At 40.8% G+C, this 20,763-nt stretch overlaps 1 protein-coding gene across 2 annotated transcripts in view; it reads left to right on the top strand.

The window, feature by feature from the left end:
* ITGBL1 (integrin subunit beta like 1) overlaps positions 1–19,480 on the top strand; it is a 201,917-nt gene extending 182,437 nt beyond the window's left edge. For both annotated transcript variants that reach the window (XM_067536829.1, XM_067536828.1), the window contains exons 9-11: positions 11,972–12,118; positions 17,173–17,286; positions 18,834–19,480. In XM_067536829.1, the coding sequence (XP_067392930.1) occupies positions 11,972–12,118; positions 17,173–17,286; positions 18,834–18,925 (353 nt within the window). In that variant the 3' untranslated portion in view covers positions 18,926–19,480. The remainder of the gene's footprint in view (positions 1–11,971; positions 12,119–17,172; positions 17,287–18,833) is intronic.
* Positions 19,481–20,763: the final 1,283 nt, after the last annotated feature.

The raw sequence follows: 20,763 nt of genomic DNA, 5'->3' as shown, positions 1-20,763 counted from the left end.
AAATAGTTGTATAATGTGCTGTGAATCGTTAACAGTTCCCACATATACCCACCGAAGTTCCTTCAGTGGTATCTAAAGTGATCATTGATGTATTTGTAAAGGACTTTGGGATTTTTTGAGATGCAAGGTAATATAGATCATTATCATTAATATACAAAGCTCAAATTATCAGCAAAAGCAAGAAATCAGAATTTATTTCCTAAACCTTACACAGTCTTAAGTACACTGCAGATTTTGTACAATATCACAGCTATAAACAAATTCTTAATTCTAATGTCAGCTATATGTAACCTCTGTCATTGATTTATTTTTCAGTAGTGGAGAATAGTATTATACAGTACTTCAAATTCATTTGAGAGAGAGAGAGACAATATTTTAAAAGCAATGGTGATAAAGTTGCCCTAAAAGTTCTGAAATGACTCTTTGATTTTAATAGTGATTGATATGAACACAGACACATTTTGAGACATGTCTATCTTATTTTCACGCATAACCTTTTTATACAAAAAAAATGTAGGGAGGAGGGGGCAAGAGAAACGATCAATGTGAAGGTGCTGATCTTCAGAAAGTGGTTATTTGACATAGTTGTAGTTAAAATCTGTTTTCCAGTATAAAACAGCCTAAACAGGAGTTTATTAAATTAAGCATCCAATCGATGAAATATGCATAAAAATAAATCATTTGAATGTCACCTGTTTGTGAAGGAAGGGAGGAAGCAGCAGTTAAGAGAATGGAAAAGGTCAGTCTTATTGAATGTAATATATATATATATGACTAAAATACCCACTCTATTCTTCATAATCAGCCACAGTGTCTTAGTGATAGTACTGTTAAGTAAATTGATTGCTCTCAGAATTTATTGACAAACATTATCAATGCTCCTCATTAGAGCTGACACAGCTACCATTTTAACTTTTATTTTTGACTGGAGAACGTTACACTTCTCTCATGAATAATGCTATGATGAAAGAAAAATAGTAATCGGACAGAGTCACCTGACCATTCTCGTTGTACAAGGGATTGAATTAGATCTGTACTATTATTTGAACAAATCCTCATTTTCCCTTCGGTCTAAACAGTTCTATGCAATGGGAGCCCCAGAGATGAATCCATTCATTAAATAATCTGTACTTTGACTTATTTTCCTCTAAAGAAAAACAGGTAAGATTACAAAAGCTTATGAAAGTACAAGTCCAATGTCAAGTTCAATCCAAAACTTAGCTCAACTTTTCTGTTTTTATTTGAACTGGTAACTTAATCATTAATGTTTTGTCCTCAAATGAAAAAAGATTTTCTGTTATGAATCACTGAGTGTACTGAAAAATGACACAGCTACATTTGCAAACTCCAATACATTGCTCTGTAATTACAGACAGTTCTCTTTTCCTGACATGGGTGGCTAGATCCAACTCTAGAAAATAATAAAATGTTATTTAATGTCTAAAATAAGATTTTTCTATTTTCTGCTGCTCTTAATATAATTTCTATATCACTTACACAATCCAAGTGCCAGAATCCTTCTCTGATTCCTTCTTTGAACTGTCCTTAGCTGGGATTCTGTGGCCGTGCTCAGTGCTTTGGGAATTGTCCTGTACGTTTATCTGAAAGTATTTGGTTAGAACTTATCAACAAAATCAGATGTAATGCATTGTACTTTCCTTAACCCTGATTTCCTAGTTTGCACTTTTTCTCATTAGTCACTATGTGAGTTTCAAGTTTCTTTTTAGACTTCACCAGCCACGCTTAGCTCTTTTTGCTTAAACTCATTTATTTTTCTTTTATCTTATTCCTTCTTTGAAAATGAAGAGTCTCTGGGTCAAGTTTGATCATTTCTGGAATGAGAGAACTGACATGTCCTAAAAGGGGCAGAGTAGCACTTAATTTCAGTGGATAGGATTTATAGGCTCCTGGGAACCAGCAATACACCAGTGAAAGGCTGGAAGGAGATGGCAAAGTGGTGGTCTGTCACAGCTGACTTGTTGGCCATGACTTAGTAGTAGGAGTAGAAATTGCAAGTCAAACATAGCTGGATGCATGTCAGAGCTCATCTACTCTTGAACCAAACAAATTTTTCCCAAGTATGAATAAACGGTATATCTTTTCTAACAGAGGAATTATGGAACCTTTGTGGCTATTAAAACTCCTAGAATTTTTTCAGCATTTGGAACCTGAGCACCAACTAGTTAGAGCATCCTAAATTTCTCGTGGGGATGTAGCCTAATCATTTATGAACTCTATGGGTTGGATAAAGAGGTTGATTCAGTTAAAGGGAATTATTCAGTTTATTATTTTGAGTTAATATTTACATTGTGTTTTTGGTAATATCCAAATTCTATATAAAACATATTTTGAAGCCAGCAGTGGGGTTTCTTATAGCCATACTTCCAATATTTTAAAAGCATGAGTAGGTTTTAAGAAAGAATTAAGAAAATACCTGATACTCGCATTATGTGGTAAGTTATTGTTGAAATTCTACATTTCCCTTTGTTTCGTCCTTCCATCTTGCAATTTGCTGATTAGCGGTTTACATACAATTCCTTCTGCTGGATAGACTGTCAGACATGCCCAAGTGTCTGCTGTCTGGCCCATAAAGCTAACTGTTTGCTCTCTACCAGGAGTTCAAAATGGCTGGGAGCTGTATTTTTGGAGCAGGTGGATGAGAGCTCAATCACTACTTACTGCTCTCGGGGCTTGTCTAAACATAAAATGGCACCACACTAACTATACTGGAACAGTTAGAGCAGCATCCCCGCCCCCAGGCTGGATGCAGTTATACTGGTATTGATGTGTTTATACTAGTATAGCTTAGTCCTGTGTAAGAAGGGGATTAAACTATGCTGGCAGAAGGCACCTTGACACTGATATTACTACATCTACACTAGGGGTTGTACTGCTGTAACTATTCTGATTAAAAATAAACAAAAAATCCTGTCTGAAATAATTATACTGGTACAACAACTGTGTATAGACCAGACAGGCCTAAGTTTGGTATGGGGACAACTGAATGCGCTGGTAGCCTGGGCTTCCTTTGCCTTTTCCTTGTTCACCTTCCATTTTCTTTACAGGCCTTCAGCCGCTCCAGGTGTGTGTTAATGGACCAGTAAAACAGCCCATTATTGCCATATGATTTCTATCCTAATTATACATCTAAATGTGACTGAAGAATTTATATTAATGTTTTAGTTATATCAATCATATTGATTGGATATAATTAATTTATATTAATATTAGAATAATATATATTCATGCTATATTTGGCTTTTAATAACCCATACAAATTAGTCTTTACCATAATGGACACTGTTTGTGCTCACCTACTCTGGCTTGATTTTTTTAGAGGAAATTCTCTGCAGAAGCTCAATGCACAGTCACACTCCATTAGTTGCTGAGCTCTGTTATTGCCCTCAGCCTTCAAAAGTTTGACCTTTTCTAGCTTTTTGTTTGTTTGTTTGTTTGTTTGACACGCTGTGACTTGGAGAGGCAAAAATAAAGCAGTGCAGATACAGCTTGAGCTAGTGGAAAAAGATACTTTCCAGGAAACCAAATGCTTGCTAGGAGGAGGTGGGTTCTGGTGATAATGAAGCCATAAGGTAACTTGCCTGGAAACCTGTGAGTGGAAGTGAACTCTTGTACAAGGGGGCTATGTGGTGAAAAAAATAAACGGCGGCCAAAATACGATTGTGATCAGAATTGCAAAAATACAAAACTAAATGCTTTATTACTGTCTCATTTATGAGATGTGGAGGAGAGGTGTCACATTTCAGGGTTAACAGCCATTGTAGGTGCACCCAGCTCTCTGGTGAGCTGAGTTACTAGAATACTTAAATACGGAGTTCAGAGAATCGTTCTGTTTCTCTTCTCAGAGGCTGTCGGGACCCATTGCATCAAAGGCAGAGATTCTTTAGCAATACAATAACTTATAGTGGAACCCTGTTGAGTTGCAAATGGTTTCCTTTTGTGCAAGTCACTTGTACAGGCGTAGCAGCAGCTGCAATCCAGGCTTACTTGTGGTTGACATCTAGATCAGGTAGCTGGAGTGGTGATTTTGAGTGACAACCAAATGTCTTCACTTCCGAGTTAATTGGTGTAATCTACGTTTGAGTTACACCTCAACCACACTGCAAAATAAAAATATTCAAGCTACTATGTCCACACTGGCACTGTACTCACATGTGTATTGGTATGTTTTTACTGAAGAGTTAGTCTGGGTGATTGGGACCCTGATCTGAACACCTGGTGAGCCTAGCCTAGGTGTGAACAACCACACTGCAGTCCCCTACCCAAATTACTGCATCTTCACTGCTGCTGCACTCTCCCATGGGTGTCGCTAGAACTTCTGGGGGAAAAGCCCATTGGTTTTTTGTGCTGCAGTAAGCTGAGACTCACTGATTTTTTTCCAGTGAGTTGTGGGGAAACTTGTCTGTCCTTCTGGGCATATGGGAGGAATTGTGGGAAGGCACTGGAGGACTATCAGCATCTGAGTAATTTAGATTACATTCTCTACTCCAGAGGGAATTTTGTGCTAAAAAAATTAAAAATTCTGTACACAATATTTTAAAATTTGGCAAAATTCTGCAAATCTTATTTGTCAAAATAACACAATGTAGTCATGCTCCCGCTGATAGCCCTGGCCGGCTGGGGCTCCTGTTGATGGCCTCAGGCAGGATTGCTGGGGGCAAATCACCAGTTCTGTGGGGAAAAATAAAATTCTGTGGGGAACATTAATTCTGTGCAAATTCTACATTGTGCAGTGGCACGGAATTCTGGCAGGAGTAATTCTAACCACCGTATGATCAGCTTGCCAGCCTGAGTGAAAATGGAGCCCAGGCCCGCAACTGGGCCAGCTAATCCCAGTTGAAAGTACCACTAAACTCAGGCAAAAGGGTTTTGTGTGAGGATGGGAGGGGCTATAGGGGCAACACCTGAGGAAGAACCTGGGCTAACTTTGCAGTGAAGACATGGTGCTAAGATTTCTGGGGGGCACATCTCATGGTTCTTTGTGCTGCAGTAAACTGAGCTGCTCTATGAATTCTTCCCCAGTGAATTATAGGAGAACTTGTCTGTCTTTTCTGGGAACACAGGGGAACTGTGGGATAGGATTGGAGGACTAGCAGTACTGTGGAGTGGGACATGTTACCAGTGAACGTGTTTTAACCAACTCAAGTTTAAAGCACCATAATGCTCTAGTAGAGAGGTTTTGTGTGTGGACTGGAATAGTCATGGTAAAGAATGCAGTGTGTTAGCAGAGGAGTTACAGATCAGCCAGAACAGTGTTTTGAAGCAAAGCATTTGGCTAAGAATTTGAGTATGGCTGTTCTGCTGGAGTCCTGGAAGATCTGTACAACAGCTGTTTTGTTTGTGATCTCTAATATCACTGTTCGGTAATACACTATTTTATTTACAAGAATGTATATCTTATTCTATCTTGTGTCTGTGCCAACCCATATGTCTGCCAGTCAGAGAAAAACAGACTCCTGAAGTCTCACCCTTCCCGACCCTCAGTCATAGCAATACTGGTGCATTGTGGAGGAGGTATTTGGATTTGTGTAGGTAGGCTGTGGAGAAGGTTATAGAGCTCTCTGAGGGAAATAGCTGGAGGCTCACGCCAAGTCTCAAGCATAATTTCTACCACTAGGAGTGATAGTGTGCTGACACCCTGAATCCCAAAGATGTTGCTGGTACCTCAACTTCAGACCATAATTTATCAGCTGGAGTCATATGTTAATATTGTCACATTATACTGTGCTTGTTCCTTAGGCAACGTGTATTGCAGATGTTTGTCTTCATTTACAACTGCAAATTAACTCCTGCTCCCTCCTCTTCACTCCCAACATCGGCTTCCTTCATTTCTGTTCCCATGCCATAGATCGCTTCTGGAGACTCCACAGATTTCTTTCACTACAAATGTTTCTTTATCTCCACAGCTCCACCACCTTCCCTGTGAATTACACTAAGACCAGGCTAACAAAGCAAGTTGCTTTATTTGTCACTTTTAATTCCCTTCTTAAACCCCTTCCCCTTCCTGAGGCCTCCCTCTCTCTGCAGGATCTCTCCAATTTCTTCAAGATCATCTCAGGCCACTATGATATCCCTCCTCCCCATTCTCAGCACCTTTTTCTTTATTCACCTGTCACTTACTCTGAGATCTCATTTTCTCTCTCTGTCTAATCTCTCCACCTGTGCCCTTGTCCTTATCTCCTCCAAGCTGCCAACCACTTTAGTCCCTTAGTCTCTCACTCCCCCTCCTCTTTAACCTCCCCTTCTCTAAGTAAAAGAATGCTTTCATTTGCCCCATCCTCAAAAAGTCAATCCTTCACCCCGGCTCTCTCTCTTTCAGGTCCTTTTCCCCTTCTCCTTTAAACTAATGTAATGAACCATTTCTAACTGATGCCTCTCCTCCTACTTCATCCTCCAGCCTGGCCTCCATCTTCTCCATTCCACTGAAACCGCTGTCCCCAAGGTTTCAAGTAACTTCTTCCTGGCCCACTCTCAGGAAATTTACTCCATTCATTTCCTCCTTGCCCTCTCCATTGCCTTTGATGCCCAATCACGTCAACCTTCTTGACCTCATATCCTCCCTTGACACTTCGTTGGGCTATTTTTTTCTTGGACCTCTTGCTGTTTCTCTGATCTCTTTTGATTGATTCTATTCCCCAGCAGTCCTACTCTGGAGGATTGTATCGGGCTGTAACCTTGGTCCCATTCTCTTCACCCTCTGCCCCATGTCCCTGAGTGACCTTATCCACTCACAGAATGTCAACCATCATCTTTGTGCTGACAACTCACAAACCTAGTCTCGTCTCTTTTGGTTTGTGGTTTCTCCTCTGTCTAATCTTGCATCTTAGTCAGCTTCACTGACAATTGTTGCTGGTGTGTCTTGCTGAGCTCCTTATCCCGTTCCTCTTCCTCTCTGCTCCATTGCTCTATTGAAACCACCATCATGACCTAGGCAATCGCTGTCAGGGGAGATGTGATAATGTGGAAAAAATAATCATCAAGCTCCCGCTGTAGAGAATGGAAAGCTAGATGCTGTGAATGAACAGAATCTGTTAAAGTGAGAGCTGAGTGCTTATGAGCATGAGGAAGGGAGACTCTGGTGTTTCAAGATTAGATGCTTGCTGAAATGGGTATGACAATCTAAATGATTTGAATAAGAATTGTCACTAGCTTTCTCTGACCAGCAGAGATTGATTAATAGCTTGCTTTCCAGACCAGCTGCCCATGTGACAGTAGGTAGACATAAGGGGAAGGATGTGATAAATGAGGGTATAAGTGACTGAGGCCCTATTACCATGTTTCTGCATGATTAAAGTGAATCATTCCTTAAAAATTCAGCTGTCCATCATCACAGCACCAGGAATAGAAGCATGATACCTTCACTCAGACAGAAGTTGTAATAGGACTTGCCATGGATTCCACAGCACTCTTTCATAAGATACAGATTCCCACTCCAGGGTCTATGCCCCAGCACAAAGGTTCAGCACACTGATCCCAGAATGGGATGTCTAATGGCAACTCCCCTGAGATATGTAAGCTACATTTTAGGGCCAGTTCTCTAATGTTCAGTTCCTGTCTGAGGATGGAGGCATCCTGGGTCTTACTGGCTCTCCAGCTGCAGCACCATTTCTCAGTATCTTTGCCCTTGCTTCCCCATATTCTTCGATGGTCAAGTCTGTCAGTTGTATGAATTAACATAAAAGGGTGTGGCTTTTTTCAGTGCACTGCCTCATGGAGTTTGGTGTCAATAGCATTATGTGCACCCTTGGAGATCTCACAGCTCTGTGTTGGGCTTTTCAGCTGCACCCGGCTCAGAATGACTTCTCTGTCTTTCAAGAGGCTACTTCTGTGCTGGTGAATGCAGATGCACTCTCAGCATATTCAGGCCTTTGTGCTCTTCTGCTCCTGTGGCCTACAATTTTTTTTCGGCTCACAGCTTCAGCACAATCAGCACTGGCTGGCCCACCTGGGTACACTGGTTATTATCCTGTACTTTATACTGCCTTTCAGGGTGGAGGACAAGCTGTGTTTATTTATAACAGCAGCAGCAGCAATAAAACAGTATATGTTCAGACCATGACTGGCTCCACTCTGAGCTGTGCTTACAGATGTCACAGCAAATCAACTCCTGGAGGAAGCATCTAAAAGCCCTCCTGGTATCTCTTGATACCACCAGTTGGTGCAGCATGAAGCTATCTTGGAAACGTTCACAAATTTTGGTCTAGGAAAAAATATGGTTGAGAACCCATTTCCTCTGTGCCACTGGTGATGGCATGGGTCAGATGGAATAGGAAACTCAAAACAGTGCCTCTACACCTGCGAATTGAACTGAACATAATATATTGGTACAGTATGGCCAGCCTTCATCAAGGCATGTACCCCCATAATGTTATCTGAGTGATGCTCAACAGTCTGTACTTCAAATTGCTTATGCTAAAGTGGTGTGAGTCAAGAGAGACCACTGGCCTCCGATTTTGGAGTTGACCTTGACCTCAACTCCTAGGAGCAACCTAGTTCTCTTGTTACCCCAACCCTGATAGCATCAGTAACAATGGACCAAGTCTTGGACTATCTAAAACAGCAAAATACATTGATAGGCCTGATCTTTTCAATCAACCAAATTGCTTTGATGGAGTCTCAGCTGTTTGCAGTGACCATGGCACATCAAAGTAGTGTCAGTGACACTGAAGGTGGTTACCATCATAAGTGAAATGGATGCTCTCGCATGTCACAAACTGTGTCCTTATCTCATACTCCAGTCAGTTTCTCTGATGCAGCTAGAACTGGTTTATGCTTTTGGTGTAGCTTGTGCTGGAGACTCCTTGTATTTCATGAACAAATATCAGTTTAAACTATGGGATCCTCTCCCCAAAGGGATTTTAAAAGAAAAACAACACTTAACAGTAAGGGTGTGGAGACATCCAGAACTCAAGTGTCAGTATCCTGTGATGTCAGAGATGCAGCAATGAAGATCGCTGTCTCCTTCACTGATGTTTGAAGGCTTTCATGGTTGCATGAATCCAGAGTTAATGTGGACATTTGACTGTATGCCAAAGGATATCTTCTGGGGGGAAAAAAGAGAGTTTAGTATAATGAAAGCCAACGTAATGAGGGCCACCCTTGTCTCTCACTGCTCCACCAGCATAACCTTGTGCTTTCTCCCACAACTAATGATTAACATGGGGCAACCTGAAAGCAGCTGTATATAGTGAAGTATATTTCATAAGACTAAAGAGACGTTTTGACTTCAGGATCCTGTCTCGTGTGTAGAAGGCAGAGAATGGTCACATCTGCAAAATTATTGCACAAGTCCAATTAAACAGAGCAAAAAACCTTTCTATCCAAACCAAAAGTTCTGATTTTTTTTTATTTGGACTTGTGCAGTAATTTTGCAGATGTGGCCATTCTCTGTCTTTTATAAATCATACAAAACCCTGAGGTAGAGAGATCAGGGGGTTCGGTCTGAATTACACATTCAATCTCTTGTGCTTGAAGGAGTACAAGTATTTGCACCTCTACAAATAATTTTCCAGTATGCAAGTCCTGTTCAATGTATAGTTAGTGCTTCAATATTTGAAATATTTTAAAAATATAATCCATGTCTTGCTAAAGAAAACCAAAGTAAAAGAGGCAAAAATGTTCTGGGAGACACTTGGCCATGAGGAGAAAATACAGAAAATCAAAACGTATTTATACCCATATCCTCATGCCATCTAAACCATAGCAGTGTATAGGAAAGTACATATGGCTGCCTCTCTTATCCTTCTATGGTATGTAACACAAATCTCATTCTTACCCAACTTAAAATGGAAGCTAAAATGTCACAGGACTGTTGATTATTTATGGTTTACCAATATATAGTGCTTTTATATACATGTTAAATTTATATGGACAAATTGATATTTGTGAAGCCGAGTGCCGAGACAGACACGAATACCCACTATAACATGAAGCATGTTTGTATTGAGCATTTAACTTTGTACACCTATTAGGAGCCATAAAGAAGAAGAATCTATGAATGGTCTAGTAATTATTATATCACTAGACTTCCAAATAGATCTAGCTTGATGTCTGTGAATAAGAACCGCTCAGAAATGTAAATTTGGTTATCAGTAAAGTGCTGAAGAATTCCATTTTTAACAGCTTCATGGTTTGTATCTCCTTTGGGTCTGCCTCTCATGCTATTTCAAGATTTATTATGTTAAGCTGCACCGTTGCCTTGGGAGCTGTGCCCAAATGAGCAGCATAAAAGTGATGGTATATGCCCCTTCTTTTCCCACAAACCCACACTCTGCCAGAATGGTCCTCATGCTAGTTCCCCTCTGCCCAGCCCACCAACGTAATCAGCCCTAGCCCCTGCCTTTTCATCTGCTTTGCTCTTATAATAGTTGTTATAATTATAATAATTGCTTACAATGTACAGATTCCATCTTCAAAGCACTGCAAATATATAAGCTAAAAAATTCCTTTTTCAGCTGCGGAAAGGCAGTAAAGTTTAGACGTGAATAATGTACTAAGCTTTCAGCTTTGTGGCATTGTCTTGTTTCTTTGCATATTTTCATTTCTTTATTCCTTTGTCATCATCTGTCTCCTTTCAGTTTTTCCCATTTGTTGGACCCTTTTCCTTTCTGGCTTGTGCTCTCATTTTTCTGTTCAACTTTCTATCGCTCTCTCTTTCTGTTCCCCCTCAGTCCCGAACAAATAATTCTTCCTAGTTTTGCTTCCCCCTTTCTTTCACGCTTTTTATAATCTAGGCTCTTGCTTTCACACATGTCCAGTTGTACTTCCCTCACTTACTTGTCTGCCTGTTATTGACTGGCCCTCATTTTCCATCAGTTCATGGTCTGTCCCCGTTTTGATTCCTGGTTCCCTCTTTTCCTGCATCTTATCCTTTCTTCTGCCTGTCTCTCTTCCCTGTATCATTTGTACTTCTTCAATATAATCAGCCGCCTCTGAGATATATAGTTGGCGGGATCACTAGTGGATTCTTGTTCTGCCTTGCAGCCTTCCTCTGCACAACCTCTGCTTTTAGGATTCCCTGCCTTAACTCCTGAATTCAGGCCCATCTGTGCCATTTGCTCCTCATCTTTGCTATCACAAAACAGTGTGAGCTGTCTTGTAGTAGCACAAGTGGCAGCTGTCTGACTTGGATGCCTGGCACTGGTGGTAGTGATGGGGCTAATGTGAGTTAACAGCTGGGGGCAGGACTGAGGACAAGAGTGTGCCCATTGGAAAAGCCCTCTCCTGAGGCAAGCAAAGTTTGGGAAAAGGAGAAAAGTGTTCCCAAATCCTGTCCCCCAAACCCCAGCTTTCTGGCCACCCTCGCCTCCAGCCACACACTGACCGCCTCTCCCTGACCAGCTACCATCCTACTCACCCTCTCCTCTGTAGGCAATCACATAGTTATCTGCCTCACCACAAATCTCTGTTCCCACCCTTTCCTTTAAGAACACTGGAACGTAGGTACAGCTGCTTGGAATGGGCCCTGCCCTCTTTCTGCCATACTTGCCGGACGATTCTGCCAAATGGCCACCCCTTCCTGCCAGCCACTTATTTTGTTGATGCTATACTGTGCTGTGGCTTATCCCAGACCACCAAGAAGGAGATAGCTCTGTGGCTATGCCCACGTGCTACCTGATATGGTGTGGGAATGGAGCCAGAGGAAGAGGAGGTAAGGGACCTTGTAGGGGAGAAGAGCTGGGGATGGGGTGTTGAGAGGCCACAGCCCAGCCATTCTGTATGCTTCTGGGTCACCTTGCTTAGCACAGGGCCAGGATAGCTGAAGACGATGATACTTCCTATTGTGTAGGTCTGCCGTACCAGCACATTCTGACCCAGAATGAGCCCTGCCCGTGGGCTCAATTAGGCAATTCCATGCTGAGCTGACTGATAGGATCAGGGTTTTCCTTCAGATAGAAATGTAGGTAATTTCTTTGGTCTGTGTAACTCACTTGCTCCCCTGTTGTCTTTACAGGCCATGGCCTCTGTTCTTGCGGTCGCTGCATTTGTGAGGACGGATGGTTTGGAAAGTTGTGTCAACATCCAAGAAAGTGCAATATGACAGAAGATGAGAGCAAAAGTTTTTGTGACTCAGCAGATGGCATATTGTGCTCAGGAAAGGGTAAGCAACGACCTGGTAGCTAAGCTCCTCTATAGCAATGTTCTGGAAGATGAAAATGTATGGATGTGGGTTGTTGTTTAGTAACACTTTCTTCCGAAGCCACCCATTGTTACAGGGCTGTTATAATGCATATAACCTTGTTATCACACCCACTGTGTCAAACACCCACTACGTGCACACGCATTTAGCTGCTCTGATCTCCAGTGCAATTTGCTAGCAGCGTGGGATTGCACGTAGAGGTTTATTTGTGTGTGTCTGTCATAGGTAGTTGTATCCCTATGAACTAAATTATGCTTCTTGATTGAGTACTGCTGGGTGGCAGGGGCTGTCTGTAGCTCTGCCGTGATAATAAAGGAAGGCGGAGTGCCTCAAGTAGCACTGTGGGGAACTTGTTGAGCAGCGGCACTTGTCTCCCCATCATCAGTCTGTGCGAGAGGTAAACAAGGCCTTGGCAATACTCACAGTCTCCCTCAACCCCCTCCCCCCTTTTAAAAACTTTTTGAAATTTATTATCTGTACTTTAAAAAAAAAGTCTCCAGCTGGAAGTCCAGGCTGCCTTCACATGAGTCCAGCTGTACAGGCTCGGCATAGAGAGAGAAATAATTATTAGCTGCTTTTGAAATATAACTAAAGTAAGCTCTTTAAGGGTCTGATCTCCCAGGCTAGAAACAGACCATTTACGTCACTGGAAAGTGGATTTTTGGCTCTCTGAGGTGTAAACCACCTACTTAAATATATATCACACATACAGCTATTACAGCAGAAAAGTGTGTGGGGGCAGGGGGGATAAAACATGGTTCCAAGTCTATATCCGGCCTTCCCTGATGCTGGGACTGAACCAACCTCTGGCACAAGCTACAGCTGCCACCACCAATTTATGTCAACTGGAAAGGTCTCCTGGGGGGTGATTCTGCTGGCCCTGGATTATGGGAGTGCAGTACTTTGCGACCCCTCCCCCCGCTCCTGTCATGCCACCACTTCCCCCATAGCCTCCCCAGTGGGGATAGGTGGCAGGAGCAGCTGATGTAAAGGTGGTTGGCTGGGGGTTCCTTTGCCTCAGGCAAATCCGTAGTCGCCTCTTTTGGGTGTTTGAAGTCGGTGCAAAAGGAATGTAACCAGGGCTAAAGAGCTGACCTTCTCGCCTTATGTAACGTAACTGGTCAGCATTCTCTTCTTGGTTAGTGTACCAGGCTCCATTCGCTGCTAGGGCACCGCCTCCTGGCTGCTCTGGGGATTAGTTCCTTCTGGGGCCGACACCCCTTCCTGTTGCTTGTTCATGGACCCTGCCGCCTGTCTGCCCCCTTCCAACCCCACGACTCAGGGGGCTCTCTCTTTGTGGGTTGGCCCTCTGGCCAGCTCACTGTGTTTGCCCGTATTGGATAGAGAGACTTTGATAACCCCTGGAAGGGGATGTCTTCTACCCCACTGACCTGACTGTGCCACTTCCCTGGTGGCTGGTAGGGGAACCTGGGTCCACCCTCTACTCTGGATTCCAGTTCAGGGACTGTCCAATCAGCACCCAAAGTCTGCAACATCCCACCTTGCTGCTGTTTCTCTGAGCCTTTTCCTACTCTGCCTCTTTCAGGCTTTTGCTCCACCATCTTTCTGGATAAACCCTTCCTTCAGGGCTGGATCCCCTGGGGTTTCCACTCTCCTCATGGGTTTCCTTCATTCCCATTCTAGCACCCAGAGAGTAGCTGCAGACTCCCTCATTGCAGGCTTTCTCTGCTAACAACATCCTGGCTTTATACTAGTTCAGCCTGTTCCTTCTCAGCTAGTTCGTCATCACTCTGGGGTTACTTAGGCTACCTAATTCCCCTCAGTTGAGGCCTACCCACTTAGTAGACCCCTTCATAGGCTAGTGTGGGGTGAACACCCCATCACAGTTATACTGTTTATTTTTCCTTCAACTGGCCCAATATTCTAGTAAATGAGGAAATTTCACTCGTAGGCAAAATGCTGGAGGAGGGAAATTACAGTTTTACCATGGTTTTGATCAAACATAGCTGTCTTTACCTTGAAACATGTACAGGACTGTCATGATCTTTGGGATTTACTCCATTTTAACCAAAGACTAAAATTCTTCACTGCACAGACTTGGTGTAAATAGTCCAAGGTGAACTGATACGATTAAAACAAGCCAGCGAGCTAGGTAAGAGCCTAAATGAGTGCAAACATAAAACTTATTTGTAATTTATAAAGCAAAATAGTTGCACATTTGTTCCTTATTGTAAAGATGGCTTAAAGCTACCATTCCCGGGCCCCAGCTTTTGCTCTGAGAACACCTAAGCCAGACCAAACAGTCTGACCCTGGAGCTTGAACTTGTTAGGTTTGGGCCAGGGGCTCAAGGGATGTTTAAGACACCTTTGACCACCCTGATGCTGGGGCTGACCAGGTATCTGTCTGGTCTCCCATATAAGTTGGAGAAGCCTGAAGATTGCTGTAAGTTATACCCAGGGGGCTAGGATCAACATTTTCAAACCTGGCTGCCTAAAGTAAGGATTCTATTTAGGCAACAAGGGTCTGATTTTTTTTCAAAAGCGGTTTTGATTTAAGAGCACTACTCCCATGGAAAGTTAGATTGAAAATCAATGGGGCCTGTGCTTCAGAGTCACCTTGACTCTGTCTACACATAAAATGTATACCACTTTAAGAATACTGATATAGTTAAAACAGTACAATCCTACTAGTGTGGACGCAGTTATATCTGTATAAAGGTGCTTATGCTGGTGTAGCTTATTCCGCTATGGGATGGGGAACTAAACTGCTATAAATCGTCTTTATGCCAGTATAATTGTGTCCCCATTAGGGCTTTTGCGGGTATAACTATATCAGTCACACCCCACCCCCAACTGAGAGAATTCTACTAGTAGGTAAAGCTGGTAACTGTAGACCAGGCCGTAGGCATGTTTGAAAATCTAACCCCACATGCCTAAATATGGATTTGGAATCCTAACGTTAGGCACCCAGGTTTGTAACTATTCTCTGTAGCTAGCATGAATGGCAGGGTTCAGAAGTCCTAATGTAAGGCCAAACGTTGAGACATTTCTCTCCACACCAGTGCTGTTGTTGGTGAACTAACAGGATAGTCAATAAGCCATGCACTAGGGAGTACCTATATTCACAACTATTAAATCTTTGCAGGAATTATGGCCAAGATTTTTTTCAGAAGTGACAACTGATTTGGGGGTAGTTCAACGTTTGGATGGCCAACTTGCGATACTCTAAAGTCTCTTAATTTTCAGAAGGCGACTGCTCAGTATTGTCTGAAAATCAGATCCCTTTAATATGCATCAAATTGGACACCCAGTTACTAGTCACTTTTCAAAATCTTGGCTCACAGAACAACACTGCCTGTAGTAAATAGTCTCACCAGTGAAAACAGGAACATCGGCCATGCTGCTGCTTCATCAGCAATAGTTGGAGGGCAGCAGATGGTTGCTAGGACTATGCTGGACTCAGGTTAGTCAGTGAGACAAAACTCTGGCCAGAAGTACAAGAAAACTAATTAGACTATTTTTAGTTAAAGTGAGGAGGCTCCCAAAGCAGCATGCTCTGTTCAGGAAAGAGATTTTGTAACATGCATTATGGAACCTGATTTTTTAAGTTCCTTTTACGTGTTGCATTTGGTGCTTCAGCTACAAAATACCTTTAATATACCTTGCTTAGCTATCAGTTATGATATTCTGTTTTCTTCTTAATGTTGCTTGCTAAAATCCTGTTTGGCTCTTCTTGGCATCAACATGTGTAGCTGTTGGTGCTTTTTAGTTGATTTGAAAAATAGAATCTCCTGTCTGAAATCAATCTCAAATATGTTTGGTTAGTGCAGTGATCATGAAATTCTCTCACTGTATGTTTTTTCCCTCCATTGTCTATACATGCAATGAATATTTTATCCTTGGAAGAAAAGTTCATATTTCCCTATTCCCAGGACTTAATAAGCAACATGTTAATAAACCACAGAGAAATACATGCTAAAGTCTGTTGTTCCCAAGTATAAATCCTTTATTTGTATATTCCACTATGTTCTAGTTTAAGACAATATATCCCTAGAATAATGTAATAAATTAACTCTGATTATCCTACAATAAATCAGTGAATGTTACATTTTTAAAGAGGTTCAGTACCTGTGCTACTTTGAAGTTTTTAATGAATAGAAACGGATTAAACTGATAACAAATAATACAGGATTTGGTGTGGAGAAGATTTTTTCTGGGGAATAGTCAATTGAAGTACACAGCTCAATGCTTAAAGGAAAGTTTCCACTTTGAGTTTTGACTGTAGGCCTGAGCAAAAGCCCTCTGAATTTAATGGAAAGATGCAAAATTGACTGCAGTGGGTTTTAGATCAGCCCTGTGTAGATGTCTGTGAATTAAGTATCTTTGTCTAAATTATATTGTACAGGATCATTGTGTGTTTCTCTGCTTTCTACAGCATTGAACACACTGATGGCTCCCTGCTGTAATAAAGGAGAGCCTCTTGAAATGTGGGATAGAGTGGGCATACAAAAGTGTTCAAGTGACTTAGGAGCATGTGTCCTATTGAAAGCCAATCTACCCTGCATTCCTAAATCACTTAGGCTTTTTGAAAATTCCACCTGTAGCGATCAAAAAGAAATGTAAAGAATAGCTCAGGGAATAGAAAGGTGCTATGTGTGTGTGTGCCTTAGAAACTATGGGCCATTTTTTTATCCAGATGCAATTTTATTGGCTTCAATATGGTTGAACCAGACATGATTTTGGCTCATCTAGCTACAAAGCAGAACAGCTCTTGGGAAGAGTCGCCTTGATTGTGGATCTCTGGAACAAAAGAAAAACCTCTAAATGTGAGTCCTGAATAAATATAAGAAGCAAAATCAGGGCATTACATAGAACACCATTTCAGATTCAAGCTCACCGCTAATGGATCTTTCCATTCAATAAGGTTTTATCTTGATTATCTTTTTAGATAATAGCTTGTTAGATGGCAATTGTGCATGTGTCTGAGATGTTATATCCTAGAGTGAAAAGTGCTGGTGCCCTATGATTGCAACTAAGGATCTTTGTGATTTCAGGTTCCTGTCACTGTGGAAAGTGCACCTGTTCACCCCAGGAATGGTACATTTCAGGGGAATTTTGTGAATGTGATGACAGAGACTGCGACAAACATGATGGTCTCATTTGCACAGGTGCAGTATAGACTAATCCTTAATTGCTGTGAGAAGCAGACTGCGCATAAATGCAAATTGAAGTTAGACAAACCCCAACAAGTTCTCTTTGTCCATTGCTGGAAAGGAGTACTTTCCTATTATTAAAATCATTTTAGCTCTTGAGAGTGTTGCTTTGTGTTGTGCTGAATAATCAATTTAACACGTTGCAAGGAAAATTGAAATCAAAAGCATGAATACCAATAATTAAATCACTTGTGAAATTCATCCAAAAAGTAAAATACCTTTGTCTACCACCTGTCCTTGTATGGAAATGAACATGTATGGAGAAGGTAGTGACTCAGTGGTTTCTGTTGCTATCACCACCTTCATTTCATTTTCTGTAATGACCCATGGATAATGCATTTAAATCTAAGAAACCATTTAGTTTGATAATCCTTAATAATGCAATAGGAACAGGTGCTTATATTATGATGCGGGGAATAGTCATGTTTTTTCATAGACTTCCTTGGCATGAAGACAATTCTCACTGGGGTGTTGAGATGCCTGACAGTCTATATTGGCTGTTGATTAAAGTCTGCTGCACCCATCTCAGGGTTTAGATGGCAGATGCAAAGGGAAAAGGGCAGTCTGTCAACACTTGCTTTTAACAGAGAAGGGAGAAAAATCTAGTGACAAGCAGAAACATGTGATTAACTTGTTATATGTTCCATGATGAAAATCTTAGAGGACAGTCTCTGCATCTTTCCATTGTGAAAAAATCTTTGCTTAGCAATGCTCCTGTTAGCCAATATGTACAGAGGTGTCAGAAAGCAGAACAACGTGTCTGCTTAAACAGAAAAGAGAAAGAAGTGCATCTAGTGATTAGAGCATTAGAGATTGGAGTTGGGAGTTCCAGGTTCTCTTCACAGAACTGCACCTGATTACCTGGATGACGAAATTTCCAAAAGCATCCACTGTTTTTGGTGCCTAACTTGAGGTGCCTAGGGTCTGATTTTTTTCAGAGGTGCTGACTATCCAACACTGCACTTGACTTTGTCACCCCCAAGTGATGGAGGGATTTGAAATATTGGTCTTAACGTATCTGTGCCTCAGTTACTCCATCTGGGGATAATGGGGATAATACTCTATCACACAGAGGTTTAATAAGACATTTTTTGTAAAGCACTTTGAGATCCTCACCTCAAGAAGGTGCTTTTCAATTTCAAAGGTTTGTTCATATTACAATTCTCTTTGCAACGGGTTAACTGTAGCTAAAATAGTTCTAGTTTTTCCTTACACCTTGAGGTGGAGTGTGAACACTAAGACAGTATAGGAACAGCTGGGTCCAAATCATGATGGCATAATTACAATATTTATTATTCTGCTGATGGCATTTCTGTAAAGATGCCATTAATTGTTTGAAAATGTAGGTTTTTGGTGGCTGCTTAATGAAATGTAAAGTGCTTTTTTACAAAAACTATATAAAAGGACAATGTGTTTTATTAGGGCTTGTTACTTCCCATAACAATACAGTTTAATGCAATACATTTAAATCATGGTAACTAGCCCGTTTATTTTTGTTCTAGGCAATGGTGTATGTAGCTGTGGAACCTGTGAATGCTGGGAAGGATGGAATGGGAACGCTTGTGAAATCTGGCTTGGGACAGAATACCCTTAACAAGCACATGGAGCATCAAAGACAGGGGTTATGTTTGGTGTTTTTTAGGCTGCTAGAACAATTAAAAGCAAGGTAAACTGCATAAAATAACCACTCAAAATATTTCAAATAGACCCATGTAAATTTCTGTATTTCATAACACCCAAAGGAGGGCCTGCCCTTGGTGAAATCATTTGCAAAACTCCCATTGACTTCCATGTGAATGGGATTGGCCTGAATCTTAATGTTGAACTCCTGGCTCCACTGAAGTAACACAATAAAGCTTTATTGCATAATTTAGCTTGTTGTTAAATCTCAACATCATTACATAATGAAATGGCATTCAGATAAAAGAGTAGAGCTGGCTGGATATTTGTCAAAAACTTTGTGATGCAGTTTCTGCTGTTCGTCAAAGATTCCTTCCCAGCTCCAACAACACGAAAAGCTGTAAATTGCTTATCAAAATCAATTATTTTATTTTTTGTCAGAGATCTGTAGTTGTATAACTGCAATCCAAATACGCAAAAAACTCTAGAGATTAGGCCAATGACCCAGATTATAAAACCAGACCCCCATTGTTAGAACAGAGTGACTTTAAAAAACAAACAAACTTGATTTCTGTGGTTACAATATCATTAAGTTGGTTATCTAGTCTTCATGCTACAAAACTCTCAAATACATAACCTGTAGGATAAGACTTTTTTTAAAAAGTGATTTTCTATATTTAATAAATATCCTATAACTTGTATGTATTTTTATCATAATGTATGTATGTGCACTTACCTAATCATCTTATAAAGAAAAGCACATGAAAATGTATTATATTGATAACTTTTAGGATGCCCATTCTGTATGCTATTAGGGACTCACTGTTTTGGAAGAGATTACGATGTCACACACGATATTCATTGAATCTTACTACTTTTATAGGCTGAAGGTCAACTGAATTAGAAAATCCGTTACACTGTACAGCACACTCCTGTCAACCAGAGATGTTCAGGTGATGGAAACCAAATAATTTAATTGCAGATTTCAAACAGTAAATACAAACAGTGCAGTGTATGAACAAAATTTTTATTTCTTTTCAATGGTGAAATTCTGCTCAGTGTGAAATTCACATTGAATTATGAAAAATGCACATCGATATTGGGACTTCCCTAATTTATTTACATTTGAATCTTTTTTCCTACATGTAGGTGGAGCAGCCCTTTACTTCTTCAGAGCAAAAAAATACATACATTGTCTTTTCAAAAGTGATTACATAGTGTGAGATTTGATTAAATCACAAAAAGTTACTAAACTTTGATAGTGTTATGTTGTGATTTAGGTGTCAAGTTTTAGGCTTTTCATTTGATACACATCTAAGAATAAGGAACCTGTGTATCAACTGAAAAAAGGTATTTCCATCATTATACTAGAAATTTGTTTTCTCACAGATAGGACATTGATTGTTTAAATTGGAAAATAATAACAGCAAAGAACATGTAACAATTATAATGTGAAAACTTCAAGTGCAGTTGTTGAATGGTTTTGAACAATCATTTTATTATTTCCCTCCATTTAGCTTGCACTTGTTTTGACCTCATTTTCTTTTTAAACATAAATGTGTAGCCTTTCAAAGCCCATGTTCTCAGGGAGACATAATCCAGTCACCTCTAAATGTCTCTGCATAATTTATTAATGGAAGTTATGCACATGCATAGAGACAACTATACCCAAAGCTGCTCCTTCCTTTTTTTAGATGAACAAAATATCAGGCAGGGTTCTAAAATGTATTGATACAGTATAAACACATTTTGAAGTAAAAAGTTTTGAAATGACAGTTTATATTTTATGGTTCTAACCCTCACAATTGTACA

The sequence above is a fragment of the Emydura macquarii genome, unplaced genomic scaffold (genome assembly GCF_026122565.2).
Source record: "Emydura macquarii macquarii isolate MOO-44397 ecotype Brisbane River unplaced genomic scaffold, CSIRO-AGI_Emac_v2 contig_3671, whole genome shotgun sequence".
NCBI classification, from domain to species: Eukaryota; Metazoa; Chordata; order Testudines; family Chelidae; genus Emydura; species Emydura macquarii.
This window is presented reverse-complemented; position numbering and strand designations above follow the sequence as displayed.